At 49.1% G+C, this 23,197-nt stretch overlaps 10 protein-coding genes across 10 annotated transcripts; 4 read left to right on the top strand and 6 right to left on the bottom strand.

Moving 5' to 3' along the window:
- Positions 1 to 1,284: 1,284 nt before the first annotated feature.
- CCOS01_00310 (ribonucleoprotein-associated protein) lies at positions 1,285 to 2,056 on the bottom strand (the record flags this gene model as incomplete). The annotated part of the gene is made up of 3 exons (XM_060448507.1): positions 1,285 to 1,360; positions 1,426 to 1,804; positions 1,888 to 2,056. The coding sequence occupies 3 exons, from the start codon at positions 2,054 to 2,056 to the stop codon at positions 1,285 to 1,287; spliced, it is 624 nt and encodes a 207-aa protein (XP_060319945.1).
- Positions 2,057 to 4,555: 2,499 nt separating this feature from the next.
- On the top strand, positions 4,556 to 5,279 carry CCOS01_00309 (uncharacterized protein; the record flags this gene model as incomplete). Its single annotated transcript, XM_060448506.1, has 2 exons — positions 4,556 to 5,002; positions 5,058 to 5,279. 2 exons carry the CDS (start codon positions 4,556 to 4,558, stop codon positions 5,277 to 5,279), a joined length of 669 nt encoding a protein of 222 aa, XP_060319944.1.
- Positions 5,280 to 6,051: 772 nt separating this feature from the next.
- Positions 6,052 to 7,869, bottom strand: CCOS01_00308 (uncharacterized protein; the record flags this gene model as incomplete). The annotated part of the gene is made up of 3 exons (XM_060448505.1): positions 6,052 to 6,126; positions 6,184 to 6,212; positions 6,540 to 7,869. 3 exons carry the CDS (start codon positions 7,867 to 7,869, stop codon positions 6,052 to 6,054), a joined length of 1,434 nt encoding a protein of 477 aa, XP_060319943.1.
- An 839-nt stretch (positions 7,870 to 8,708) lies between these two features.
- CCOS01_00307 (uncharacterized protein) lies at positions 8,709 to 9,155 on the bottom strand (the record flags this gene model as incomplete). Its single annotated transcript, XM_060448504.1, has 1 exon — positions 8,709 to 9,155. The coding sequence occupies one exon, from the start codon at positions 9,153 to 9,155 to the stop codon at positions 8,709 to 8,711; it is 447 nt and encodes a 148-aa protein (XP_060319942.1).
- Positions 9,156 to 10,163: 1,008 nt separating this feature from the next.
- CCOS01_00306 (uncharacterized protein) lies at positions 10,164 to 10,909 on the top strand (the record flags this gene model as incomplete). Its single annotated transcript, XM_060448503.1, has 5 exons — positions 10,164 to 10,335; positions 10,416 to 10,499; positions 10,552 to 10,617; positions 10,762 to 10,817; positions 10,871 to 10,909. 5 exons carry the CDS (start codon positions 10,164 to 10,166, stop codon positions 10,907 to 10,909), a joined length of 417 nt encoding a protein of 138 aa, XP_060319941.1.
- Positions 10,910 to 11,340: 431 nt separating this feature from the next.
- On the bottom strand, positions 11,341 to 12,159 carry CCOS01_00305 (uncharacterized protein; the record flags this gene model as incomplete). Its single annotated transcript, XM_060448502.1, has 1 exon — positions 11,341 to 12,159. The coding sequence occupies one exon, from the start codon at positions 12,157 to 12,159 to the stop codon at positions 11,341 to 11,343; it is 819 nt and encodes a 272-aa protein (XP_060319940.1).
- A 3,419-nt stretch (positions 12,160 to 15,578) lies between these two features.
- On the top strand, positions 15,579 to 15,971 carry CCOS01_00304 (uncharacterized protein; the record flags this gene model as incomplete). Its single annotated transcript, XM_060448501.1, has 1 exon — positions 15,579 to 15,971. One exon carries the CDS (start codon positions 15,579 to 15,581, stop codon positions 15,969 to 15,971), a length of 393 nt encoding a protein of 130 aa, XP_060319939.1.
- Positions 15,972 to 16,008: 37 nt separating this feature from the next.
- On the bottom strand, positions 16,009 to 19,036 carry CCOS01_00303 (trichodiene oxygenase; the record flags this gene model as incomplete). The annotated part of the gene is made up of 8 exons (XM_060448500.1): positions 16,009 to 16,110; positions 16,175 to 16,800; positions 17,132 to 17,271; positions 17,331 to 17,977; positions 18,054 to 18,105; positions 18,165 to 18,533; positions 18,595 to 18,721; positions 18,790 to 19,036. The coding sequence occupies 8 exons, from the start codon at positions 19,034 to 19,036 to the stop codon at positions 16,009 to 16,011; spliced, it is 2,310 nt and encodes a 769-aa protein (XP_060319938.1).
- Positions 19,037 to 19,682: 646 nt separating this feature from the next.
- CCOS01_00302 (uncharacterized protein) lies at positions 19,683 to 20,621 on the bottom strand (the record flags this gene model as incomplete). The annotated part of the gene is made up of 1 exon (XM_060448499.1): positions 19,683 to 20,621. The coding sequence occupies one exon, from the start codon at positions 20,619 to 20,621 to the stop codon at positions 19,683 to 19,685; it is 939 nt and encodes a 312-aa protein (XP_060319937.1).
- Positions 20,622 to 21,307: 686 nt separating this feature from the next.
- Positions 21,308 to 22,629, top strand: CCOS01_00301 (uncharacterized protein; the record flags this gene model as incomplete). Its single annotated transcript, XM_060448498.1, has 2 exons — positions 21,308 to 21,796; positions 21,946 to 22,629. The coding sequence occupies 2 exons, from the start codon at positions 21,308 to 21,310 to the stop codon at positions 22,627 to 22,629; spliced, it is 1,173 nt and encodes a 390-aa protein (XP_060319936.1).
- Positions 22,630 to 23,197: the final 568 nt, after the last annotated feature.

The following is a 23,197-nucleotide window of genomic DNA, read 5'->3' as shown; positions in this document are numbered from 1 at the left end:
GAGATGGGCGATGAAGCTCCTTCGACTAAGAGACCAGACGAACGGGCGGGAAACGGGCTTGGTCAAATACGTCTTCAACCAAGCTTCAAGTTGATGGCAGTCGGCTGATCTCTATTGCTAGCTCGGCTTCACGTTCCCTGTCAAAGCCCCGCCAAACCCTCGAGATAGATGAACTCACCTCCACACCGTCAATTTTTCCACCCACTGCCAGGGACTGGAAACATCGCTTTTGGAAAGAGGCGAAACACTCCGACGCAGGGGCCCTCCATGACATGACGATCCGAGGGCCGCTAAACTTAGACGGCTCTCACGGCGAACGACTTAGGGATATTGGAGGGCACTTTCATCCTCAAATGGGGTTTCTAGCCAAAAGCCTCAGGGTAAACACGAACTGAACAGGGTCATTTTGAACCGGGGTGGGAACGATGGTCGTCCGAACTTAATGGCACATCAGGCCGAAGGTTGCACCTAGCCCCCGCAACCATGCATTGCTACGTCGTATCGTGAAGGAGTTGTCGGCACTTGCCTATTTGGCGGTAAAGCAACACTGGATTTTGCACCAGTCGCCGTTGGCAGAGGATATAAAATCACCGGTTAAGCTTCTTCAGGTTCCCGTGGGATGCGTCGGCTGTGCCTGTGATCGACATCTCAGCTCGCGTGACCGGTCAACGGGCGGCCGGACGATCCTGCGCCCTTCCGACACGAGAACCCCGACAATTCACCCGAGATTTGCATGACTGGGAATTGTCGAGGGCAATAGAGCATATCATAAGTTCTCGAATATGACTTTAGGTGGTGTTGTTCACTGTTCGTGGTTGACGAGCCTTCGGGCGAAGGTTGTTTCAAGCAAATTGAATGGGGTTTGAGTTGAGACGACTCCACTTGTCCAAGCGAGCCAGGGATCATCATGACAGAGAAGCAGGTTACTATCGTAGCTCAGTGTTCACAGCGTTGAGTAGACGCTGCAATAGTGTAACTATTCGATATGTAATTGTGTGGGTTTTTTCTTTTCTTTTTTAGCCCATTACTTTAGAGGGGCGGAGGCGCAGACGTTACTATCGTAGCTGGCTGCTTATTTTCTGACCCTTGGTGGAGAGCTGGTGTGTGATGTATTGCAGTATTTGGTTTTTCTCATCAACTCAGCGAACCATTTCGTGCGCTCTTTGCATAAGGGCTGAATGTGATCTCGATCAAATACCAGAGCACCATGAGTTTGCCGCTCGCGATACACCGTCTGCGTCAATGCGGATGGTCTTGGCGAAATCTAGTATAAATTCACCACTTTTATTCTAAATCATCCTCAAGAATGGGCTTTCCATAGTCCGAGTCGTAGTCAGACATGCTTGACAGACTGCCCCAGCTATCGGTGCGCATGAAAGGTGAATCAGCGAAGTCATCGCTGGACACGCTGGACATACTTCCAACGCTATCGCTGCGAATGGGACGTTGAGCTGAAATTCCCCAGACTTGAGTCTGTGATCTTTGGCGCAATGGGCTTCTCCAATTTGAGAGTCTTCAGACACGCATTCAAGTCGCTGGATCTTTGCCTTCATCTCCTCGATCGATTCCATCAGCTCGCTCCCCTCTTGGAGGGTGACAGCTGCCACACCGACACGGTATCCAAGTCCGCAGGCATGGCCCAGTTCATACATACTAGGGATAGTCACGGTCGCAATTTGGTGTTGTTGACACAGCTCCCGAACCTGGTCCTCAACTAGGCTCGCAAGTATGTCCGGAAACCGGAGCGCACTACTCCTCGCCCAGACCACCAACTCGACATCACCGGCAGCCACAGCAGCTTCCACTACTCTAGCAAGTCAGCCATTGAGCTGTTTTTCAAACCCCTCTTGGGAAGAATGGTGTTGGCACACAAACCATTCAATATACCTTGGACAGCTTGACCGTTATCGAAAGCCAGCCAAAGCAATTCGAATAGATCGCTCATGAAATTTTCGCTCGAAAGCGGCTCGGTTGATGACTCTGTCAGTGTTGGTTCCGGGCCATCTTCGAAGACACGGTGGGGTTTAAGCTGGTTTTGAGGCGAAGCTGTGCGCATCTTTATGCGTGAAGATGTGATGAACCTTCGACACCGGATCTGAACTAAGACTTCGCAACGTTGTGCCGTAGGATTCATCGGTAATGAGGGTTGTTCTAGACCTTAAGGCCATGCATGTAATGGAGTGGCAAGGGTCGTTGAAAGCCTCGTCAATTGGTCCGAAGAAACTGAGCTCTTCTCGGGGATAAGCGGTTGGACCAGGAAAAGTGCATAGCCCTTTCGCCCTTGGTAGCCGCCGCGTTTCATTAGCCGCCTGCGATGACCCGATGCTCTTGCGTCACAGCTGCGAGGGGCATGGGTGCCCATTGAATGAATCGATTCTCATCATCTAGCAGAAGCACCAAATACCAGTTGGGTTATGGTACTCAGGGAGGTGAGTATCAAGTGCTTTTCGTGATAAGCGAGGTGGCTTCCCCCGAAAAAGCGACTTGCCAGCTCTTGAGTTTGTTGTTAGATTGACCTGGCCCCTTCTCATCAACTAAGGTACCTTAACGTGCATCCATGCTACCCACAGTGAAGAGCTTGTACCGCGTTGTAAAAGGTTCAAGCGGCGGTTTACTTTACTCGCTTCCAGAACAAGGACAAGTATCATCTCCGTCATGCCCATGATATGCTACCCAGCACCCCAGGTGTCTCACTATCAACAAGCTACGAAGCGATATTCGAAGTTGATTTTTGTGTACTGAACACTGACTGGACGATGTGTATAGTCCGACCTGGTGTAAGATAAAGATCCATAAATTTGAGGCTAATTTCAACTGGCTGGATAAACTCGACTGCTACGGCTTGTAGGTTCTCACTGCATCTCTGGAGGCAGCCAGAAGCTACAGGAGTAGGAATAAGTTCTCTATCATAGTATACAGTCCCTTCCTTAGGCAAATCTCTCACAACTTTATGTCTGCTTGCTTTGTGCTGTGTAATATTCGTCTCCAAATATAATATACAACGAGAGTACTTCGAGATCAACGGCGAGTCTCATCTAGTCCAGATGCATCTTGGGGACTCGAAGACCGCCGCATCGAGGGTGATTAAACGTCAATGCACCACACGAGCGGAGCAGCTATACATGCTAGTTCCAAACCAAATGTTTGCAGAATTTCTAGGTGGCTTGACATATCTCCCTCTTTCTATGATCTTGAGTAGATCAATTCCAAAGGATGTGGGTTGCTAGGCTTTGCGACTAGTGCCACTCAGCTGTGGCTTCAGTTTCAGCTAGCCACTGTATTGGCTTCAAAACCAAACTTTGGGCCAGTGACCCGGATAAAATGTGATCATTTCCATTAAGACAGAACATGCGTCGTACTTCGTAGTAGTTGCAATGTTATTTCAACCGGAGCATTGAGCAAATGTGCTACTTCTAGTTGTGTCTCGTCTTCAACAGTACGTTTAACGTAGGTGATGTGAATTCTCTACTTGACTCGTAGCATGCACAATTCATCCGTCTACAATTCTAATTGAGAAAACTTGAGATGAATTTGAAGACCTGGCTGAGACCTGAACTGTTGACTCTGAAATAAGGTCGCTCTGGTCCATTCGTGGGTCAACTCCACTTCGTCACTTCGTCTGGACTCGGCCTGTGGGGTCCAAATTTTCAGCCGCCCTCTAGTTTGATCTCGGGATGGACTGGTTGGCGTAGATCGTGACACAATGAACGAGAACGCATTCCGTCCCCAGCGCTTCATCACCCTAGCCATCAATGGCCTTTGATGGCAAATCACCAAGTGATAGCGGCCGGCATTACACAGTGTAGAAGACGATGTTGACGGGCCTGCCTTACTTAGGTGCTTGCAACTGACGATACTCTGCCTGAATCCGCTCCCGCTGAGTGACGACTTTCAGCTCCTCGTCGATCAGACTGTTTTCAGAATCCCCCGATTATTGTTCGTCCCAGATTTCTTTCAGAAGATATCGATGTTTTCGACTAGTCCATCATGGCACAGGAAGTAGAGCACGCCTATACCCCAGCTCAGCAAGCAAAATCCCGAACCCGGAACCCAAATACGAATAACTCAGTCTAAGGACAGAAACCAAATGTACCAAGGATGGATCAGGCGGTACGTCGAACGAAAGAGTTGTCGCACACAACATCCGCGGTTCTGAATGTACTTCGCTTGTTGGGTCAATGTACTAGGTGATAATAAGGTACTTGCATTGCCTGGGCACACATGGATTTGACGTCTAAAATGAATTCCAGATCTCTGTTTGCAGGATGAGCTGATAATCTGAAGGGCCAGGACATTTGAAGACGTGGCTTGCTACTGGAACAGCGGTTTTTCGAGAACAAATGAGGGCCGCCTAGGACCTACACGTCAGTTGTCGCATCCAATCTTTATGTGACACTGCTAGAAACAACATATATAAAGGTCGCCAGTTCTCACCTACTGGATCTGCCTTATCTCCAGACATCAAAATATTACAATTCACAATTCTGACAACAACCGAACCCGGTCTCCAATTTTACCATCCTTACTTTTCGCCTAACACCTTCAACTAATCATCATGGCTGCTGTTGCCTCCCCCATCTTGAAGGATGCCTTCTCCAAGGCCACAGATATTGGCGATATTGTCCAAGACTTCGATTTCTCTAAGGTGCTTCAAGTCGGGATGTCCTTAGTTTGGGCAATGACTAACCACGGGCTACAGATGAGCGTGAACGATACCAAGTCTGCAGACTACCTTCAGACTAAGCTGGCACCCTCTTATGGCAACCTCTCCGGTAGCGTCCTTGAAAAAATGGACGATGACCTCAAGATTATGATTGCAGGAACTATGAAGTCATTGGCTGCTCAGAAAGACAAAAGCTGGGCCGCTGTCCTATCTACCATGATGCAGAATCCCCTCCTGGAGGCTGATAGGGACGAGGTTGCGAGATCCGACAAACTCATTAAAGAAAGCTCGAGTGCTTTCAAGTTCGATGGTTCTTCCGATGCTGGCATCGTCAAAGAGGTGTTGTTTTCCGCATTCACTTTGGTGTATTGTCTGTTACTGACTAGCGGGAAAGGTTCATTCATGGTTTGTCAACCTCATCAGTGACAGTGATGTGCTTGAGAGCACCCAGATCAAGATTGGTGACTTAGCGGATATTGTATCCCAAACCGGAGCAACTGTCGACAGCTTCGAGTCATTCTTCGGCAAGAATGAGCATCATGAGCGGACTCTGATCGATATTGGGGTACTCAGATTCCCCGACATTGATCGGCCTTTCTTCAAGGTAGAACATTGACTTCTCGATATGATCAGGTTATTTGCTCTGCTAACAATTGGAAGTTGTACCGGATCAAGCTCGTAGCTTGGTCTGATTCGACTAGGGTTCTATTTGTGCAAGAAGACAAGAATGGTATCACTGGCGGTAAGCTTTTGCAAGGATAGAGCTGGAGAGTAGCTAAGCTTACAAGTTATAGAGTTCAATAGTCGCATTTTCCGACCGCGTGCGAGCGTTCTGGCTGGGCTCACCGCAGAGGCCCGTGGCAAGGCCATCGCGACTGCAAACTCTATGTTTGACTAAATCCTTGAGATCGAGAACTGATCTGCGGCTGAGGAGCGGGCAAGGAGATATTGGACAGTGGGCTGTGCTCAGTAGGACCGGGGGCTTCCTTCCGAACACGTCTCGAGTTTGTGTTGCTCTTTCTTTCAGGGCTATGGATTTCACTTCGATCCCTTTAATTATCAAAGCTGACATTCAACATGAAAGCTTCGCTACGTGTTATTCAATGGGATCTTTAATTCTTCAGAGTGAGAATACCTGATGATTGACTTTCGCCACATTCCGAGAACAATGAAGTGGACCGCCCATAATTGAACACACTGTCAGGTAACTAAACTGAGTCCATCAGGCAGAACTAAGTTTGCAGAGATCTCTAAGGTAATTAGGAAAGAAATCAAATTTTGCACCTCCACCGTGGTCTCCGTCTTATGTTCCAAACACTCCTATCCCAAGTGTCTGCTATTTCATGCAATGCATGTACTGTCACTGCAAAGACTGACTAACCAAGTCTCTAGGCCACTTCTCCCCGCACGCGCAGGGAGGTGGGGGGCGGGGGTAAGTTCAGGATGGCCAGGTAGAGTACGTTCTTTCACTTAAGTTAGTGTTTCGATTCGATGTGTACCCATTAATTGTGGTCACTTACCTTTTGGAAAAGACTTTTGAAGACATCCCCTGAGTTGCTTGATGGATTAGCTTTCGTCTTCACCTTTAAGGTTTGGCCTTTGTCCCCAATTCCACTTCCCTGGTCATCTGCTACCTCGTTATTTGTGGCTTCGTTGTTCGCTGTCTTTCAAATACTGCTTGTGCAGGCCTTTGCTTCTTTGGGAGTTCTCATCATACTAATTTCCTGACTCCTCTCTTGACGGTCTGCCATCCCCCCCATTTCCCCATCTACCTTCCTCTCTAGATCCGCTTTCAAGATTACTTTCTTCCCGTCTGCCTTCATCTTCTTCTTTTTGCCCTTCTTGCCGCTCTTCTGATCTTCCTTCTCTTGCTCACAGTCCTCGTTAATGGTCTTCTCTGGCCACTTGCTAGGTTCGCCTTCTCTGTCTGTAGCAAGTTTCCAGCGACCTCCTGTAACCAAAGAGAAAAGGTCACCACTAGATGCTTGATGAGTAGGATTAGCGTATCGTGACTTGAACTCTGGCCGTGGCATCAATCCGATCATTGGGCGATTCTTGTTCTCGTCGACCCAGCTAGCTTGAGCGCGTTTGTCTGAGTAGTCGTTGATCCAATCTTCCATTCTGTCCCAAGCGTTCTTCTTTTTAGCTTCAACGTCAGCCATTTTGGGAGTGCTCTTGAGGTCCGGGAAGATAAGAGGCGCCGGCTCAGGCCAGCTGAAGTCGCCACGACTGGGCTTCATCAAGTCACCCATCTGTGTCTTCAACTCTTGCCAGCCCTCTGAAGGCTTCTTCTTCCCTGCAGCAATATCTAAGATTTCCTGCTTTAAATCAGGCTTGGTTTGTAGTGCATCCACCTCCTCCACAAAATTGGTTGCGAATTGGCCGCAGTCATTGTCGGGCTGCCATGTAACAACGAGGCATACCAACCCTCGTGGAATGAAGAAGTCTGCATTGACGCAGTTCAAGAACTTGTTGGAGCAGAACAGGCTTTGACCCTCCATGACAGCCTCGGTGGCAGCCTCGACGGCGAATCCAAAGAGCAGCGATGCAGGATCTGGCAGCGCTTCTCCTGCAAAGCCCGCCAAATTGACGGCATTGATCCAAGGATTGGGTTCCAATGACTTATTGAGGGTATCGATGAAGTCGAGGAAAGTATCTTCATTGATATCAACGTCGACTAGCATGGGTGCGTAGGCTCGTATGAACCCCCGCGCTCGCTTTTCGGGCCGTCTCTGGGGCACAAGCACCGGCAGAGAGAGTCTCTGCCCGGCCTCAAGCATTCCAGTAATCTTCAGCGGGTGTCGCTTGAGGAAAGCTGATGCAAGATTGTTTGTGTCTTGAGAAGATGGCGAAGTCGACATGTGAGTTGCTGCTCCAAGGTCAGTGGTGTTCGCTTTTCCCGTTCCTTCGTCGAGCTGTATCGGTGTAGACTCCGTACTGCTGATACTGCCTGGCTGACTTGAGGGCTTGTCTGAATTCAGTGCTCTGGACTTCTTCTCTTTTCTGTGATGTAAGGCTTCAGAGATGGTACCGATACCTGCCGCCGCCGATTGGGCAATCTCTTCCACCAGGCCATGCTGTTTTCCACTGCTATTCCCTCCAGTCTTTACGACGACCTTATCCCGTTGTTTCAAAATGCTTTGCACTAAGCTGGTGGCTGTCAGGGAAGCCGCTCTTTTGCTTTCACTGCTTATGGTAGCCAGCATATTCGTACTTGGCTGAGGATCATCTGGGAAAGAAAGACCGTGATTTTGGAGCATTTGAAAGGCTCTTGTCTCTAAATGCTTGGTAGTATTCACTGCGGAGAGGTCGATTCGTTTAGAGTGAAGACTGGAAGAGTGTGAAAGCAACAATTCAGGTTGCGAAATATCATCGCGTCACTCGTCAATCCAGAGGAAGAAGTGGACTTATACGAAACTGTGTTTTTGGGAACTTCGCAGTATTTAAAATTGCCTTAGGTAACATGCAGGTAACAGCATCCTTTGTGGCTGTGAATTCGCACTCGCTTCTGCAACGAATGTCGAGGCTGACACGCTATCAGCTCCTGCTTGGCATGTCAGCAGCCAAGAGTGATGGGCAGCCCGCGGGATGCGGAGACTAAACCAACAAGCAGCAGGGGATAGAGCTACCGAATAGTCCACAATAATGTCATTTGATCTTGTCTAGGCGCCCAGCTTCCTAGCAGATCGACTTGGGTGGAAGTGTGGAACTGCATTATGGTGTCCTTGTTCCAACTCTCGGTCTGCTAGTAACTTGGAGTTTCAATGACGCAGCAAACTTGTCTCGACAGTAAAAACGGAGAATAATTGATGATGAGAATTAATTTGAGAAACTAAAAGTGAATGATGATTTAACTCAAGCTGGTGCATTGAAATGCATATTGAAGAAAAGCGAAACATATCCGGTCAAGTCCAACTGGCTCTGACATTTGTGTTTAACAGCCGGGCCACATCCCATGTGAGTGCTGTTTGCGCAATCATTGGACCTATCGTTCCGGAAACCAATGATGCAGTGATCAAGTCGAAGGATTGTGATGTCATTGTGATTACCACTGGCATGAACCGCCGCAGTGCACGCTGCCATCGGTAGAGGTGCCAGAGACAGCCCAGCTTCCCGTTCCAACCAGGTTGGAACCGATCAAACCACCCCAGTCGACACCCTTGTTGCCACGAGGAAAGTTGACAGTAACTCTGCAACCGATTCCCTGAATGCCAGCAATTGCTTGGTTGCTGAAGCCGGCCTCTTCGCCTCTACAGTTGCCGGCATAGTTGACGAAGGTGCTGTCGATGGCTGCCTTGAGATTATCGCGGTTGACGCTGTTGCAGGAGCCTGGGTGATCGATGGTGACAGTGACACGCTCGCAGTGATCGCAGGCTTTGCGCCAGCAACGGGGCTCGAGAGCCCCCGCGAGAGATGGGAAAGCGGTGCTGAAGCCGTAGAAGAGGAAGAGAGTGGTGAGGATGAGAAGAACGGGGCGGCTGAAGTGTGCCATTGTGACTTTGTTGTGTAAGGTAGGGGGGTTAAGAGAAATCTTGAGTAAAGCTTGGAGTTGGGAGTGTGCGGTGGTAGTTTTCTGCTGTTATGGACAATATTTTTGTTTTCGTTGGGAGCTTTCTGGGCGTTATATACGCAGGTCTCATGCAATGTTGTATGCAATCTGTTCATGACACTCATGATCATTGCTTGACAAATCGTAAGCGCAACTCCACGAACACAATTGTCTACTCCGAGTTCAAATCCAAAAACGTATTCTCTTTGATTGCCCAACATCCTATGAGATCCTCGCCAGTGTCCACGTTGTTGCGTTGCTTCACAACGATCCCAAACTCAGTTATCGTGAAGACTATGGCTAATTCTTCTCTACTCATATGGCTGAATCTCGAGCAGCCGATAAATATGACAAAGTTTGATGACAGCAAGTCCTCGTGGAGTTATTGAGAGATTCTGAGTGGCCAGTACGAAGCCCAGGCCATAGTTCATCCGTCTTTGACTTTTTTGAGTTCGCGCATGGATCGTCAAGGAGTCAGTTGCGGCTCGGATGTTCGGCTGCATCTTGACTCGCCGACATGTCAACTGGCCAGCTACACACTGATTTACCCAATTCTGGAATGAAATTAAATGTGAGAAGCTTTTTATTTTCCGATAAACTCTCTTGAAAGTTCCACAACGAGCTCAATAGAACGAACGAGCGTTATTGACCAATAAGGAGCGGACTGTAATGCGCGTGGCAAGGAAGCATCTCGTGATGAATCAGTTCAGTGCAGACGTCAGGGCCCATGGAGCAGCGACATGATGGCAACCAGCCATACATTCCCAATAGTGGTAAAACAGACTACATATCAGTTGTCTTGAGCTTGCAAGTATCGTGATATATCAAAGATTCCATATAAATAGCAACAGCAGCCTCGTTTCCTCGTGAATACTTTTCGACATCGACAACAACCTTTCCCACAATCTCATCACCAAAGTATTTGAATCTTCTTCAAGTCAACTTTCCAAAATGCATTTCAGCTCCTTCATCACCTGCCTTGTTTTGGCACCCCTGGCTCTGGCCATCCCAGCTGAGTTGCCTTCTGCGGAAGGTGCTTTGGCCCTGAGAGCTGCTGAGAACATTGAGATCCCGAAGGACCTCCCTGATGATTGGAAAACTGCCCTCGAGGCTTACTTCAAAGGTATCGTCATTTCAAATTGGAATGAAGTTTTGGTGATGGAAGAGATCCTTTGAAGAGTACAAAGCTGACAACTCTGCTAGACACCGATTTGGACCTTGAGAACAGAGATCTCGACAAGAGGAGCAACGTGCCGTTCATGCACTGTGGCTGGCGTCGCTTTTTTAGTAAGAGAGTCCCTCGTCTTACATTTCCTGTCCTTTACTGACATCTGCTAAGGCTGCCTTGGATCTGTTACCCCGGGTGGTGTCACCTGCATGTGGGCGATCGCTGCTCGCGGACTCGGTAAGCATTTCCATCGTGATGTCGCCCCTCTTTTACTCGGATTCACGCCTCCGACAGCACCTTAACCAGGTACTCAGGGTGAAACAATAACAACAGCGAGAAACAATCCTTCTTGCCAATTGCTAATCTGGAATCTGAAAACAGATGTGAAGGAAGATTCCAAATGCTCAGCCGCTGTTGTAGCCACCATTTTGTCAGCTGTTAGTTATCTCGATCGTTCTCGGTTCAGTCAGAAGGCTTACAAACTCTCTAGTCAAACAACTGCAAGTTGTGTGTCAATGGTCACCTCTGAAAAGAGGGTTCGAGGCCCTTTGGTGGTATTTCCGTGATTGAAAGTTTTCATGAAGTAGGTGATCGGAAAGGGTTGGATTTGCGATTCTGGTCGTTTGGAGCTCAACATACACTTCTCTGCTGATTTCATCAGCCCCTATTTGTGATTTCACATGAAGATCTTGTTGCAATTAAATCTCAATTACTATGAACAAGTTGTATTGGGCCGTAGTTTCTATCAATTATCAGCTCAACTATTTCATCCCGATTACCCAACTACCAATACCATTTAGGACCAATGTTGCCTCAATAATTGTGTATAGTCTATACCATGGATGATGAGGACAAAATGATTAGTCCATTGTAGATAAATCATCATATTGATTCGGCTCGGCAGTTATGAAGCGGGGCTATTCTCCATCAGTGCTTCCCAAACAGATAATCGTTTTCTAGCTAAGCTGTTGTCTCAAGCTGTCCGTGGGGAGGGCACCACGGGGCCAAGCGGTTTAGAAACCAGGCACACCCCCATTTGGATGCACGATTGAGGTAGGTTCCGTGAGAGAATGAGAATACGACGTTTCTTTGTCGAAATTGCTCAGCAATGGTCGAGATTTTGAGAATACTCGTAGGGCAGCTCGTGCTATTGGGCCAAGGATATAAATTAACCGTGTGGAGGTTGGGAAGCCAATTAGCTAAACGCGCCAGCTCCAAGACATCTTCATGCATCGTTTCATGCATGCATGTGATTTCTATAGTCTCCAGTCTGCCTGGGAGAATGTTGCCTAGGGACTGTCGCCCGTCGTAGCAGAAGCTATCCAGTCCCAAGTATGTGAGACTTTCGAAATGTCGCATGGATTCCAGCTGCTCCCGACGGCCTGAACGGAAGACCTTTTCCATAATGTTTAGGTCCAAAGACTCTAACGTATTTGCGTGAGGTCTGAGTGCATCTAGTATCGACCCAGCGGTGATATCGGCAGTTTCTCGCGTCCGAGGACGCCATCCATACATGTTCCAGGTGGCTGGTCGATACTTGAAACCTTTCAGTGGTCCACAGGAATTGACCAATGAAGACAGCATCTCAGATCCTATCTCTGTCCCGTTTAGATTGAGATATTCAACGTTGCGCAGGTGAAAGGTTGCGTTTGCCATGTCGATAGATGTTGGCAACGGTATAACCAGCTCAGTATCCAAATAGGTGATGTTTGGCGCGATTTGACAAAGAGCTTGTAAAATACTAGAGCTCCATTTTTGGGATGCTGCGGGTGCTTCCATTGCTTGGATTGCCACGATTCGTAAAAGTGGCAAGCTCCCTGGTCGTCCATTTGTTCTAAGATAGGCCCAATTACCTACTATGTGCGTTGAGCTAGGACAATGAGACCTCATTGATAGTCTTCTCAGTTGTGTCAGCCGTATGATAAGGTACTGCGCTAGAATAATGGCGAACTGCAAGGTCGAGGTGGAATACCGGAGCATTCGAAGCGTGGGTGCCAACAATACAAGTTCCAAGTCTAGGTTTCTTGATGATTCGTGGACAGTCGTTCGGCGGTAGCTCAGATAGTCTGCATTATGTATCTCAAGAGTCAAGTCTCTCACATGCCCAGCCAGGAGAGAATTCCGCCGGATCGTCAATATAAATTGTATCAGTCTTCTCAAGCTGGGTTCATCTCTGCTGATCCGAAATTGAAATCGCTGATAGAGCACAGCTGTTCCAATAGCGTGCAAAAGCTTCGATGCTCGACAGAGTGACGCAAGACTTTTGAGGGGTTTCCCGAAGTGACGCGAATCTGTAGAACATACGTTGTCTAGGCTTTTGCAAATTTCCATAAGTAATTCGGGCGGGAGTCTCTCCAGAGAACTTCTATGCAGTGCATTGCTCTGGGGACACTGGCGGTCCATCTCGTTGAACTTTTCGGGTATTTTGGTTGTAGTTCCTGTCGAGGTCACAAAATAGGATGGAAGGATTTTGAGACGCCGAGGCTAGGGTTGTAATGAGTAAAATAAGAAATGGTATTGGAAAACGTGATCGCTCGTGAAAGGTAAGGTGCTTAAGTGCGGAAAGATTGAGTATCGGAGATGCGGGTGTATACTAACGACGGAAATTTTGGAGTTCTTGGTTCTTGATTCTTAAACGCCGAGAACTTTAATATCCACAACATATGTATGTCAGATGACTGAACTGTACACCTCTTTGGCTCGCGTCATGAAATCCTCGCCGCCATTAACCAGATCATGTATGAACTCGTGGCGCGCCTCCATCTCCAATTGTTTCATCACGCCCTAGGTCGTGCAATATTTTGTTGTTCTTTTTCCCTACATCAGGTATTGGTGGTATCTAGATGATGGTTTTCTCTTTATAAATCCTTTCTCACCTCGGTGCCAGATTTCACTTGATATGTTCCCACCTCCGTCTACATGTTTTGCACAAAGTACTCCCCTATAGACGTGTTTGTCGATATCGTTCTGAAGCTGGACTACTCAAAAAGTTAATAATTCCAGGAGACGGGTGGGCAAACTTGCGATTCCATATTTTGGATCTCCCCCAAACAATGGCTGCATCGCTCGTCAAGTAGCTGCATCGCTCGTCAAGTAACATTGAGTAGTCTGGACGTGTTGTCTTAATTGCAACCCACTGGTCCGTACGCTAGCTTCCAACCCTCTTCAGAAATAAAAGTGCGGAGTGTGTTTATTCAAGCTAGTATGCAGCGTGTTTACTCACCTATCTTATGCCAGGCCGTCGGCGAATTTTACTATATGTACACTTTGAATACAACAGCAAGATGTGAGTATGATGACTATAATTTGGACTACGGCATCTTCTCAAGTTTGAATCTGAAGCTGTAAAGTTTTGATTGTTGATGCTCCTTTACAATATATGCAAGACCATCTCGGATGGCTCAGGACCGTCCTCAGGAGCGCATGGTTTTTATGGCGAAGTTTGAGAGACCTTACCGAGACACCAGAGGCGACGTTCTCATTTCTCGCCAAAGCATATATAGGCGCCAGTGGTGTTGTGGTCACATAAACGTAACGAGATGTTAAATCGGGCGGGAAATAGTTCCCGATCGGGATTGTATTTGCAGACAAAATCCTCAACTAAGTCTCCGTACCTAGGGCTTCACAGTGAGATTGTACTCCCTAAGTGCCATTAGTCCAAATGCCTAATTCCATCTATTAAAGTTTCCCGTATTACGCGGTTGAAACTCTACATACCATTCTGACGAGGCCATTGTGTCCGCACTAGTAATTATGCGAGACCGAGGTCAGTTATTCGCCAATAGACCCCAGGGATTATGGCCCATACGCGATGATGCTTGCGCTTTCCTCTGTGACTCCCTAGTACCTTTGTCCACTGAATCATGAAGCTATCCACCCCGTTTGAAAGTCAAATCACGAACCAATGACTCGAGTCAACATAATGCCTTCTAACGAGCATGTTCAAGTCCGCTCTTTCCGAACATGTGGATGCGGAAGAAATGGCACTTCTCACATCTATAAGTAGGGCGGTTAGTTTGCCAAGTAAAGCTTCTAGTAGTATGCGGGATCACAAATATTTGTAAAGAGCCTTTGCTATTGACCTCAACTTGCCCTACAACCCGCCTTCGACAAGAAGCTCAATACGAAACCTAGGACACCATGCAGGTCAAAATTTTCTCCATCTTCACGGTTATGAGCGCTCTCGTCGCATCTTCTCTGGGTAAGTTGGCAACTACCTAGGATTCATTCACTATCTTTAAAGTTTTGAACCCTTGCTAATTCGATTCCCTCTATTAGCTTGCACGCCAGCTGGCGGTAGGTTTCCTTCGCGCCATCACGGATGACGATGGCCTCGACCCATCCTGGCCGACTAATTACTTTATAACAGGCGATTGTACTGTTGGAAGTAGTGATTGCTGTCTCAACGCCGAATGCAGACGTAAGTCTTGATCCTTCCAGTCTGGTCTAGAAGTCTTAATCCTAATCCAACATGACCTTAGCCCATGTGTCTGGACGTTCTGACGGTACCTGTGGCCATTGATGGATTCTCTTGAAGAAGGATTAACTTGCCAAGCCATATGATCCTCGTATGTTGTATGACCGCCCGTGTGGTATTCAACTGAGGGATGCGAGAGAGGTACTTGTACAAATCATGACATGGCGCCAAGGCTTTGTGGGCTTCCGTAAACACGCCTAATTGTCGAAATACCTATTGATCTCTTAACCTTTTCCATTAATCACTATCTCGCAACTCTCTGGAGTTACACAAGATATATTCTCTCGAGCGAGTGAAATATCCCTTTGGCTGTAACTTGAGCTTAGAAAGTACCGACACTCGTTTGAAGTATTCTAGCACATCGTGGAGGTGGTTCTTGTCCTTTTCCGGTTTTGGCAGGTTTCCGCGGATGAACACCAAACAATCGGCAGCTGCTCCACGGCCTCGGAGGGGTTCGTTGTGGTACCATCAAGGTGCTTTCCTTGGCATGAAAAGAACATTCCCTTATGTGGAATTCCACGGAGCTTGATTTGAAAGCACCTCCGGCTGGTTGCGCAAACCTAGTCTGAAAGAAGATACAGTCTTTACGTCCGGTATTTAAAAGAAACGCCAAGTGGTGTACAGAAGTCAGACCCAAACACCAAGGCTTGAATAATTAACTACACCCCGTGTGATGACCAAGTCCTCGAACCTCAAACATCCAAAACACCAGCCTTCAACAATGTCCAAAAACATCAAGACAATCTCAACGTCAGAATATGACGAAGTCATCAAGACAGTCCAACTCTATGTCGACAGCGTCGCAAAAGCAGATCGCGCCCTGCTCGACCTTGCATTCCACAAGGACGCAACAATGACCGGCTGGATCCCGGCCGACGGCACGCTCTCGTTAGGCTCGTACACCAACCTTCAGGCATTCTTCGACACATACGGCACAAGCGCGTCCCTCAAGACCCGTTGCGACGTCATTGGTATTACGCCCACGACCGCCGTCGTCAAGGTGGACATGGAAAACACCCCCGATGGACCGGCCTACACAGACTTTCACACGTTGATCAAGGTTGATGGGGGTTGGAAAATTATCGCAAAGGTTTTTCACGCTTATGAATCTTAATGAGTAGACTCAGTGTATTTATCTGCTATCTTGAAGTCTAGTTATCCCAAGGAAAGTTATTGGTGCAATTTCCCCAGTAGCGCTGCTCCCTGACGCCGAAGCAAACCAACTTGCCATGGTCGTTACCGATAAAGTCGTTCTACACATATCTTTAGCAGCAAAATCATATCATCACTCTTAAAACCTTTTTCCCCGTGACTTACCAACTCGATCTCAGCCTCCACACGCTCATGCTTCGCCCCATGCCTAGGCATAGGCCAGCACTTGCAGCTATACACGGTCGGCTTCTCTGGATCCTTGAGCCCACAATCCTCACACGTGCGCCAGAACCCCCCATTCTTGCGCGGGATTAGCTTCCCGCGCGCGTTCTCGATACACTGGCCTAGACGAAACCGATTCTGGATGCCGTAGCCGTAGGTCGTGTCGCAGCAGGCCCAAATAACTGCTGCTTCGCCTCCGTCGCCGTGGATTTCAGTGCAGCTTTGCTTAAAGCCCCAGTACGGGACTTCAGCCGGGCGGTTATGGGTGACTGGTTTGTTCGTGTCCTCATGCGTGCATGTGCAGTTGGATGGGGCTTGGGTTGGCGAGGGTTTGAGGAGGGAGTGGCCTGTCACCACGTCGATGGGAATGACTCCAATTGACGAAGGCTTGAGGGTTGAGTGAGCTGTAGTCACATTTATAGGCATGACTTCAATCGAAGAAGCCTTCGGAAGAGAGTGACATGTCGTCTCATTGATGGGGATTACTGAGAGCTGTTCGGCTTGACAGATGGCAGTCAACCCCACGACAACACAAACGTTAAGCTTCATGATGAAGAAAGTTAGATAGACTGGGAAATTTCAGTTTGAACAGTCGGTTAAAGAGACGGTGGAGCGGAGAATGTTGTGAGAATTAAGCCAAGGTCGCAGTTCTTTGTTTTTATAAATGCAGGGAGATGGATTGAGTGAATGTTGAGGATGGGATTTGGCTATATTTAGGTAGTGAATCACAAAGACTGTGAGCTTCCAAGTTCAATCGACATTTTGGTGATGCGGTTGTACTCAACTGGCCCGTGGGAATGGAAGTCCATGAGCGATTCACCTTACATGCTCAACAAATATATTTACTTGATAGTTCATCCTCAATTATTCAAACAGACTAAATGATCTTGACCTTCACACCGTTCTCGGTCGCGGGAATCGGCACGCCCAAGTCATGGTCATACTCAACATCGCGCAAAGTAGTATCGTACAGCTTCATACGCGGAAAGACCCTCAGCACCAACGAAGTCAAAGCGATATATAACTCAGAGTATGCGAGTCTACGCAGAAGGTCAGTACAGGTGAACAAGGAATTCGCAAGGGGTAGTCAAAAACTTACGGCATTCCCACACACTGTCGCGTTCCCTTGGAAAAGGGGATGAACCCAGCTTCCAATTCCCTCCTCCTCTGACCATTTTCATCGATCCACCGCTCCGGTATAAAATCCTTGGCGTTCGGAAACATCCTCTCATCGAGATGTGAGATGATGGCGCTCATACTTACCGCCCATCCGCGTGGAATGACATGGCACACATCCACATCAACTTCCGCTCCTTGAGGCCTCCATTTCCCGCGATAGACGAGATCTTCTTCGGTAGCGACTCTGCCAGTACGCATCGATCCACCGGGCGCCAGCCGCAGCCCTTCAGAGATGACAGCATTCAGATATGGCAGTGTTTCCAACGTCGGCCAGTTTGGCAGGTGTTTCGGATCCTTGACCGCCCCTTGAAGTTCTCGCGTCAGCTTTGCCAAGATTTTCGGGTTCGATAGGAGGTGGAAGCTGATCATCGTCAGTGTGTAGCTTGTTGTTTCCGTTCCCGCGGTTATCATGATGGCACCCTCGGACGTGAGTCGTGGAACCGTCTTTTCTTCGGGCGGGAGATCGGAGTCGAATAATGCGGCGAAGACATTGGGCGAGTGTTGGTATCTGTGCGTGCCTGTCACTTTACGGTCTCTCGCCTTCTCTACGAGGGCTGGGATGACGGTCTGTGGTGCTTATTTATCAATCGCCGTTCTCGGAGGTCTTGCATACATTTTGACCAAGGAACCCGAGTGAACTTACTGCGTAGGTATTGATAAAGATGGCCGTGTCCCTAGGTAGATAATTCTTGAGACTAGATAAGTCAGCTGTTATTGATGACTCTCGCTCCAGTAGGTATGCAACTGCACTTACTACGGCCCAGCATTCATAACGATCTTCGTCCACGGAAAGAACTTGAATAGGAACGTATGAACTAGTGCCCCATAAACAGCCGAACGATAATTAGGCGTCCACTCCTTCTGCTCAAGAAATCCAAACGACTCGCCAAAGCAGTACTCGGTAATCACGTCCGTCGTAAAGCAGCTATAGGCGTCTTGCAAAGGCACGACCTCGCCATCGGGACCAGCAAATGAGAGAAGCTTGTCGCAGAGCTTTTGCGCTGATGCGTGGACTTGCGGCTCGAGCTTGAGCATCTGCTGCCGGGAGAAGAACTTGCCGACGGCGGCTCGCCGTCTGCGGTGGAGATCGTGGTCGATCGTGCCAAATGTGGCGAAGGTTGCGCTGTGATGGGAGTCAGAGGCAAGCAAGCTAAAGGTATGAGAAGTGCTGGTGAGAGTTATACGGGTCTGGTAGGTTGATCATGTGGTGGATATGCTTGTCTCGTTTTCTCCCGTTGATAGCGTATACTTCGTCGGTGAAGCGAACGTCGTCGCAGTGCACCTCGTCAGGGTTGATACGGACAATGGGTCCTAGATTATTCCCCATTAGCTGATGTATCTAAGGGAGGTTAAGTCTTACGACAATAAGAATCACATACCGTAAATTTGGTGCATCTTGACAATCTCATAGGTGTACCGCCCCTTCATCACGAAATCGTACCAGCATTCGGGGGCATACGATGCAGCAGCTAACTTGGGGCCAGGAAACCTGCTAAGGGGGTGTAGAGGCGAGACATTGTAGATGGCGCGCCCCAGACAATAGGTGATCCATATGACGAGGAGCGTAGCTGCACACTGCCACGACAGGACGGACGTCGGCGTGATAGCCTCGGGGATGAAACTCATCTTCACGAAAAAGTGAGATGGAAGCCCAGAAATGTTGCAATTCTCTAAACTCTGCTACGATTTGCCTCTCCCACGATGTTTTTACAAGCCCTCGATGCCCCCCGCATCACGAGGAGACGACTTGATGCAAGCCAGGCGATGTTGTGGAACGTAAGCGAGCTAAGGATGACAGCGGGTTTAACAACGTTGCATTCCGGGCTGCGGTCCGCTTTGTACTGCGGAGCTAACATGGGTGCCCGTCAATGAGGAAAGTCGGATTGGTTATCGCGTATTCGTCCGCTGGGTAGAAGTCCGAAAACGTAGATGTGACCGCTGCATGAGGATTGGCGACATGAATAGCATGCCTGAACGAGGCAGGCGGACTGTCTATCGTGCACGCGGAAACGGGGATATCCAAATACACGCACGGTATCGTTCATGCTCTTCACACCGGTCGTAGACCGCGATTCTTCACAGAGTCTTGTGATCTTGTCATTATCCTACTTGAACTTAAACTATCGGGTACCTTCTTGACGTTGCATTCGATGGAAAAAGTTCCTGGCCGACGAATTCGATGTCGCCGCTCGGTGCTCTCGAAGGGCCCAAATATCGTATATGTCGTCACTCTGTTGTTCCAAAAGCGATGTAAACGCGGCGAAGAGACGGTTTACACGGTGCTTGGGGGCTTCTTCAAGAGTTTGTGGTTTCTTGATCGGCCCAAGCCCCTCGAGTCGATCAGCCAAGCCATCGCCGTGGTCAGCTCTCCCTCAGGCTGATTTTTAGTGGGAAACTTAATGATGCCGAATCGGGTCTCGCATTCAATGAAACCCAGATTCAGCATATTCATTCCGTCTCCATCCCCTTGCAAGAAGCAATCTATCAGCAGCCGCCACAGCCTGATCGGAGTCCTCAGCTCCGAGTCCTTGATAGAGGTGTAGAATGGTATTGCATGCCAATACTTTTTGCCGTCCCTTCGACCATCCCGACGCCAATCGTTGAAATGTATCGCCATCTTTCCGATCCTCTGAAACGACCCGAGTAGCCGAGCAACGTCCCGTGCTTTAGCCCAGTGACAAAGAAACGGAACATCCCACTGCCGCCAGAAGGCTTCTACATCGTAAATCGGATCCTCTCCAAATCGAGCTCTGCGCGTCCCCGGCAGCGAATACAGTGGCGCCTCGTTGACGAACCAGGGGCCGTCGAAGCGGACGTGAACCATGTTGATCTGTTGTGCTTCGCGGAGAACGTCAAAGACTGGGTTGTCCATGTCGTTTACGTCGAAGCATCGCGCTTTGTCGATACGCTCGTAGAAGTGAATACAATTTTCGGGCACTGTGCACTCGGGCTCGACTGCCAACGATAGCCAGGCGTCTCTTCGACACGTAGTCGTGATGACGATGGTGAGATCCGGGATTTCGCCATTTGAGTTTTGGTGGAAGAGGAATGAGGAGAATTCTTGCGAGAGGCGTTTGCTGCAGCTGAGGATGCCTGTTGTCGGCCCGGACCTCTCTCGGTTTGGCGGGCATGGTGGCGGGGTGCAGATCAGTTTCCATATCTTGTTGCGGATTTCTCCAGGTAATTTGTCCAGTAAAGAAGTCTCGGCCATGTTTGCGATGTCTGAGCATCTTGTTATCGAAGAAAATGAATTATTCGTAGGTCAAAAAGTGCGAGAATATGTTTTCGACATCGGGGTGATCCGAAGATTATTGTTGTTGAGGTCAGAGAGCGCTTAGGATATCAAGCAAGTAATGCCCCGTCCTTGAGAGGTATATGAGAAACCCAAAGTACCCCCATCTTCGCGTCCATAACAATAAATCAGAAACTTTAAACTCTAGCTTTTTGTCCACCTTGGTAGACTGAGGACAGTTTTCAACTATCAAGGTTAAAGAAGCCGTTTGGGAGATGTCCAAGTCAACTGGCAACTACACGTCAGGTGTCCATCACGACCCGGTCTGACTTCTACGGTTTCTCTAAAAGTTCGAGACAAGTCCGAATCAAAGTTGGAACAGTCTGTACAAACAGAGGTCTTCAGATGTTCTTTGAAGTTAGTGCAATGCTGTGCCTCTTGAAGTTGCTTGTGAGACGTCTCTCTAGGCAGCAGGGCCCCCACGTGATCTGGCAGTAGGCGACCGCCCGCCACGTGACCTTCCAAACCTGCTCCCGTCCGAAGCTGAGTGCTTACTCACGAGTGAAACGACGATAATTCATTTGCATCTTGTAATATCTCCATGTCAGAGAGGAAAGCAAATTAAGCCAAATCTTTGATAACAAAGTTGACACCAGGCGCAAAACATGGGCTCCACCACCCAGAACTCGCCCCTCCTCCAGCTCCCCCCAGAGCTCCGCAACACAATCTGGGCCCTCGTCGCCGCGCCCCTCCCCGTCGACTTTGAATTCAACTGCGACGAGCAGCCCGTCCTAGGCCTCATCAACACCTGCAAGCAAACAGCCCGCGAACTCGCGCCGCACTTGTTTCCCCGCAGCAAGGCGGGCGAGATACCCTGCCTCACCATCCGCATCACGGCGACATGTCGCAAGGACCAGTGGATCACCATCGCTGCGTCGCATAGCGTGAAGAGCGCGGATTTCCCGGCGCCGCGGTATATTCATGTTAATCATATGGATAACCCCGTGTTCGACGAGCTGCGAGACGCGGACAAGATTGAGAATGTGTTTGTGGAGTTTCGGGGGCCGTGGTTTCCGGCTGATGCGCCGTGGTATTCACCACACCATGTTCCTAGAAAGACGAGCGGGTTTCGCTTCATGATGATTGACAAGAATGTACGTTATCTTTCTACCCAGATCCGAAGTTCACTAGTATGTTTTCGAGTTCACGAAACTCTCACTTGATTTCCGTTTCCGCCTAACTTCATGGTCCCGAATCCATGCATGATTCAACATGTCACATCATATCGACTAACATACCCCAGAATCGAGGATGCCAAGGTGAACCCATCCTCGACACCGAAAAGTTCTGGCGCCAGTGGAACGCGCCGTTCCTCTGCCACTGGGCAAAGGCCAACGACGTGGCGCGCCTCCTCGGCTCCCTCAAGGCCATAGGAACCCTCAACATCAAGTTCATAGACTGGGAAAAGAACTACATGATGGTCAGGCAGCGTATTCTACCCATGTACTGGGACGCCTTCCCCTTCGGAGGGCAGTGGAAGCGCCTCGGCGTCCCAGAGTTGCTCCTCACGCCTTTCAACCGCGGCGAGAACATCCCGAACCTGGTCGATGAGCAGCGCGTACTGACGCGGTTCGGAGCCCTGGATCTCAGCAGGCCGACGCGGGAGGATGAGCCTCTGGAGTGCGACCCTCATCCGGATAGGCCGCTTCGAGGGTCAGCAATGCGTTTGGATCGGCTTGCACCTCTATTCTTTTACCGTGGCGGGCTCTCTTCCGCCACCGAGGCTGGACATCTGAACGTGAACTTTGGGGATTTGGAAGACCGATTCCTGTCGCTGCTGGAAGAGGTGGGGGAGGAGCACTACGATACGTGGGCATTGCAGCAGCATCGAGAGGCGACGCGCTATACTTCACTCAACAATTTCTTCCAACGGATCGCCCACCGGGTGAATCGTGATGATTCAGATTCACCCGCCAGTCAATCGTAAGGGATGCAAGGGTAGAAGTTGGACGCACGATCCGGCCATGAGTTCTGGCAGGTCTTGAAGTCATATGGACCGCGAGATATACCCCTTCTATCAAAAATTCAGATCGAAGGCGGTCAGAAAGACGTCCAACAATCAGACGGCCGGACCTGAAGTGCCTATCTACTGCTCACTCGCCACTTCCAACTTGGTCCAGGCACTTGGCAGTGAGACGCTGTGATAAGCAGGCTCCAACCCTCCAAGGGTCGTGCTGACCGCATGGTCAGACAGTGAAGGTGCCTGCAATCTGCAGCAGTCTGCAGTGCTGCACTCTGCAACCCACGCCGCCCGTCTTGCGGCAAAAGTCGGCTGATTGAATCGGCACTGGCCCATTCAGGAAATCTCAATCCACCTCGGGTTGTGATCTAGAGCTCGTGGCATCAGGGAGACAGACAGGTGCACGGGCAAACGTGCAAGACAGCCACAACAGCAGGGACGGAAAGGACGCGTGTGAAGCTGTCGTCGCTTGTCTCTGGCATTGGTCTGGTCCCATCCCAAAGTGTCAGCTGTTCAGCTAGCCTAGCTAGAGATT

This window comes from Colletotrichum costaricense (assembly GCF_030867565.1).
Source record: "Colletotrichum costaricense strain IMI 309622 chromosome Unknown Scaffold_1.1, whole genome shotgun sequence".
Taxonomy (NCBI): domain Eukaryota; kingdom Fungi; phylum Ascomycota; class Sordariomycetes; order Glomerellales; family Glomerellaceae; genus Colletotrichum; species Colletotrichum costaricense.
This window is presented reverse-complemented; position numbering and strand designations above follow the sequence as displayed.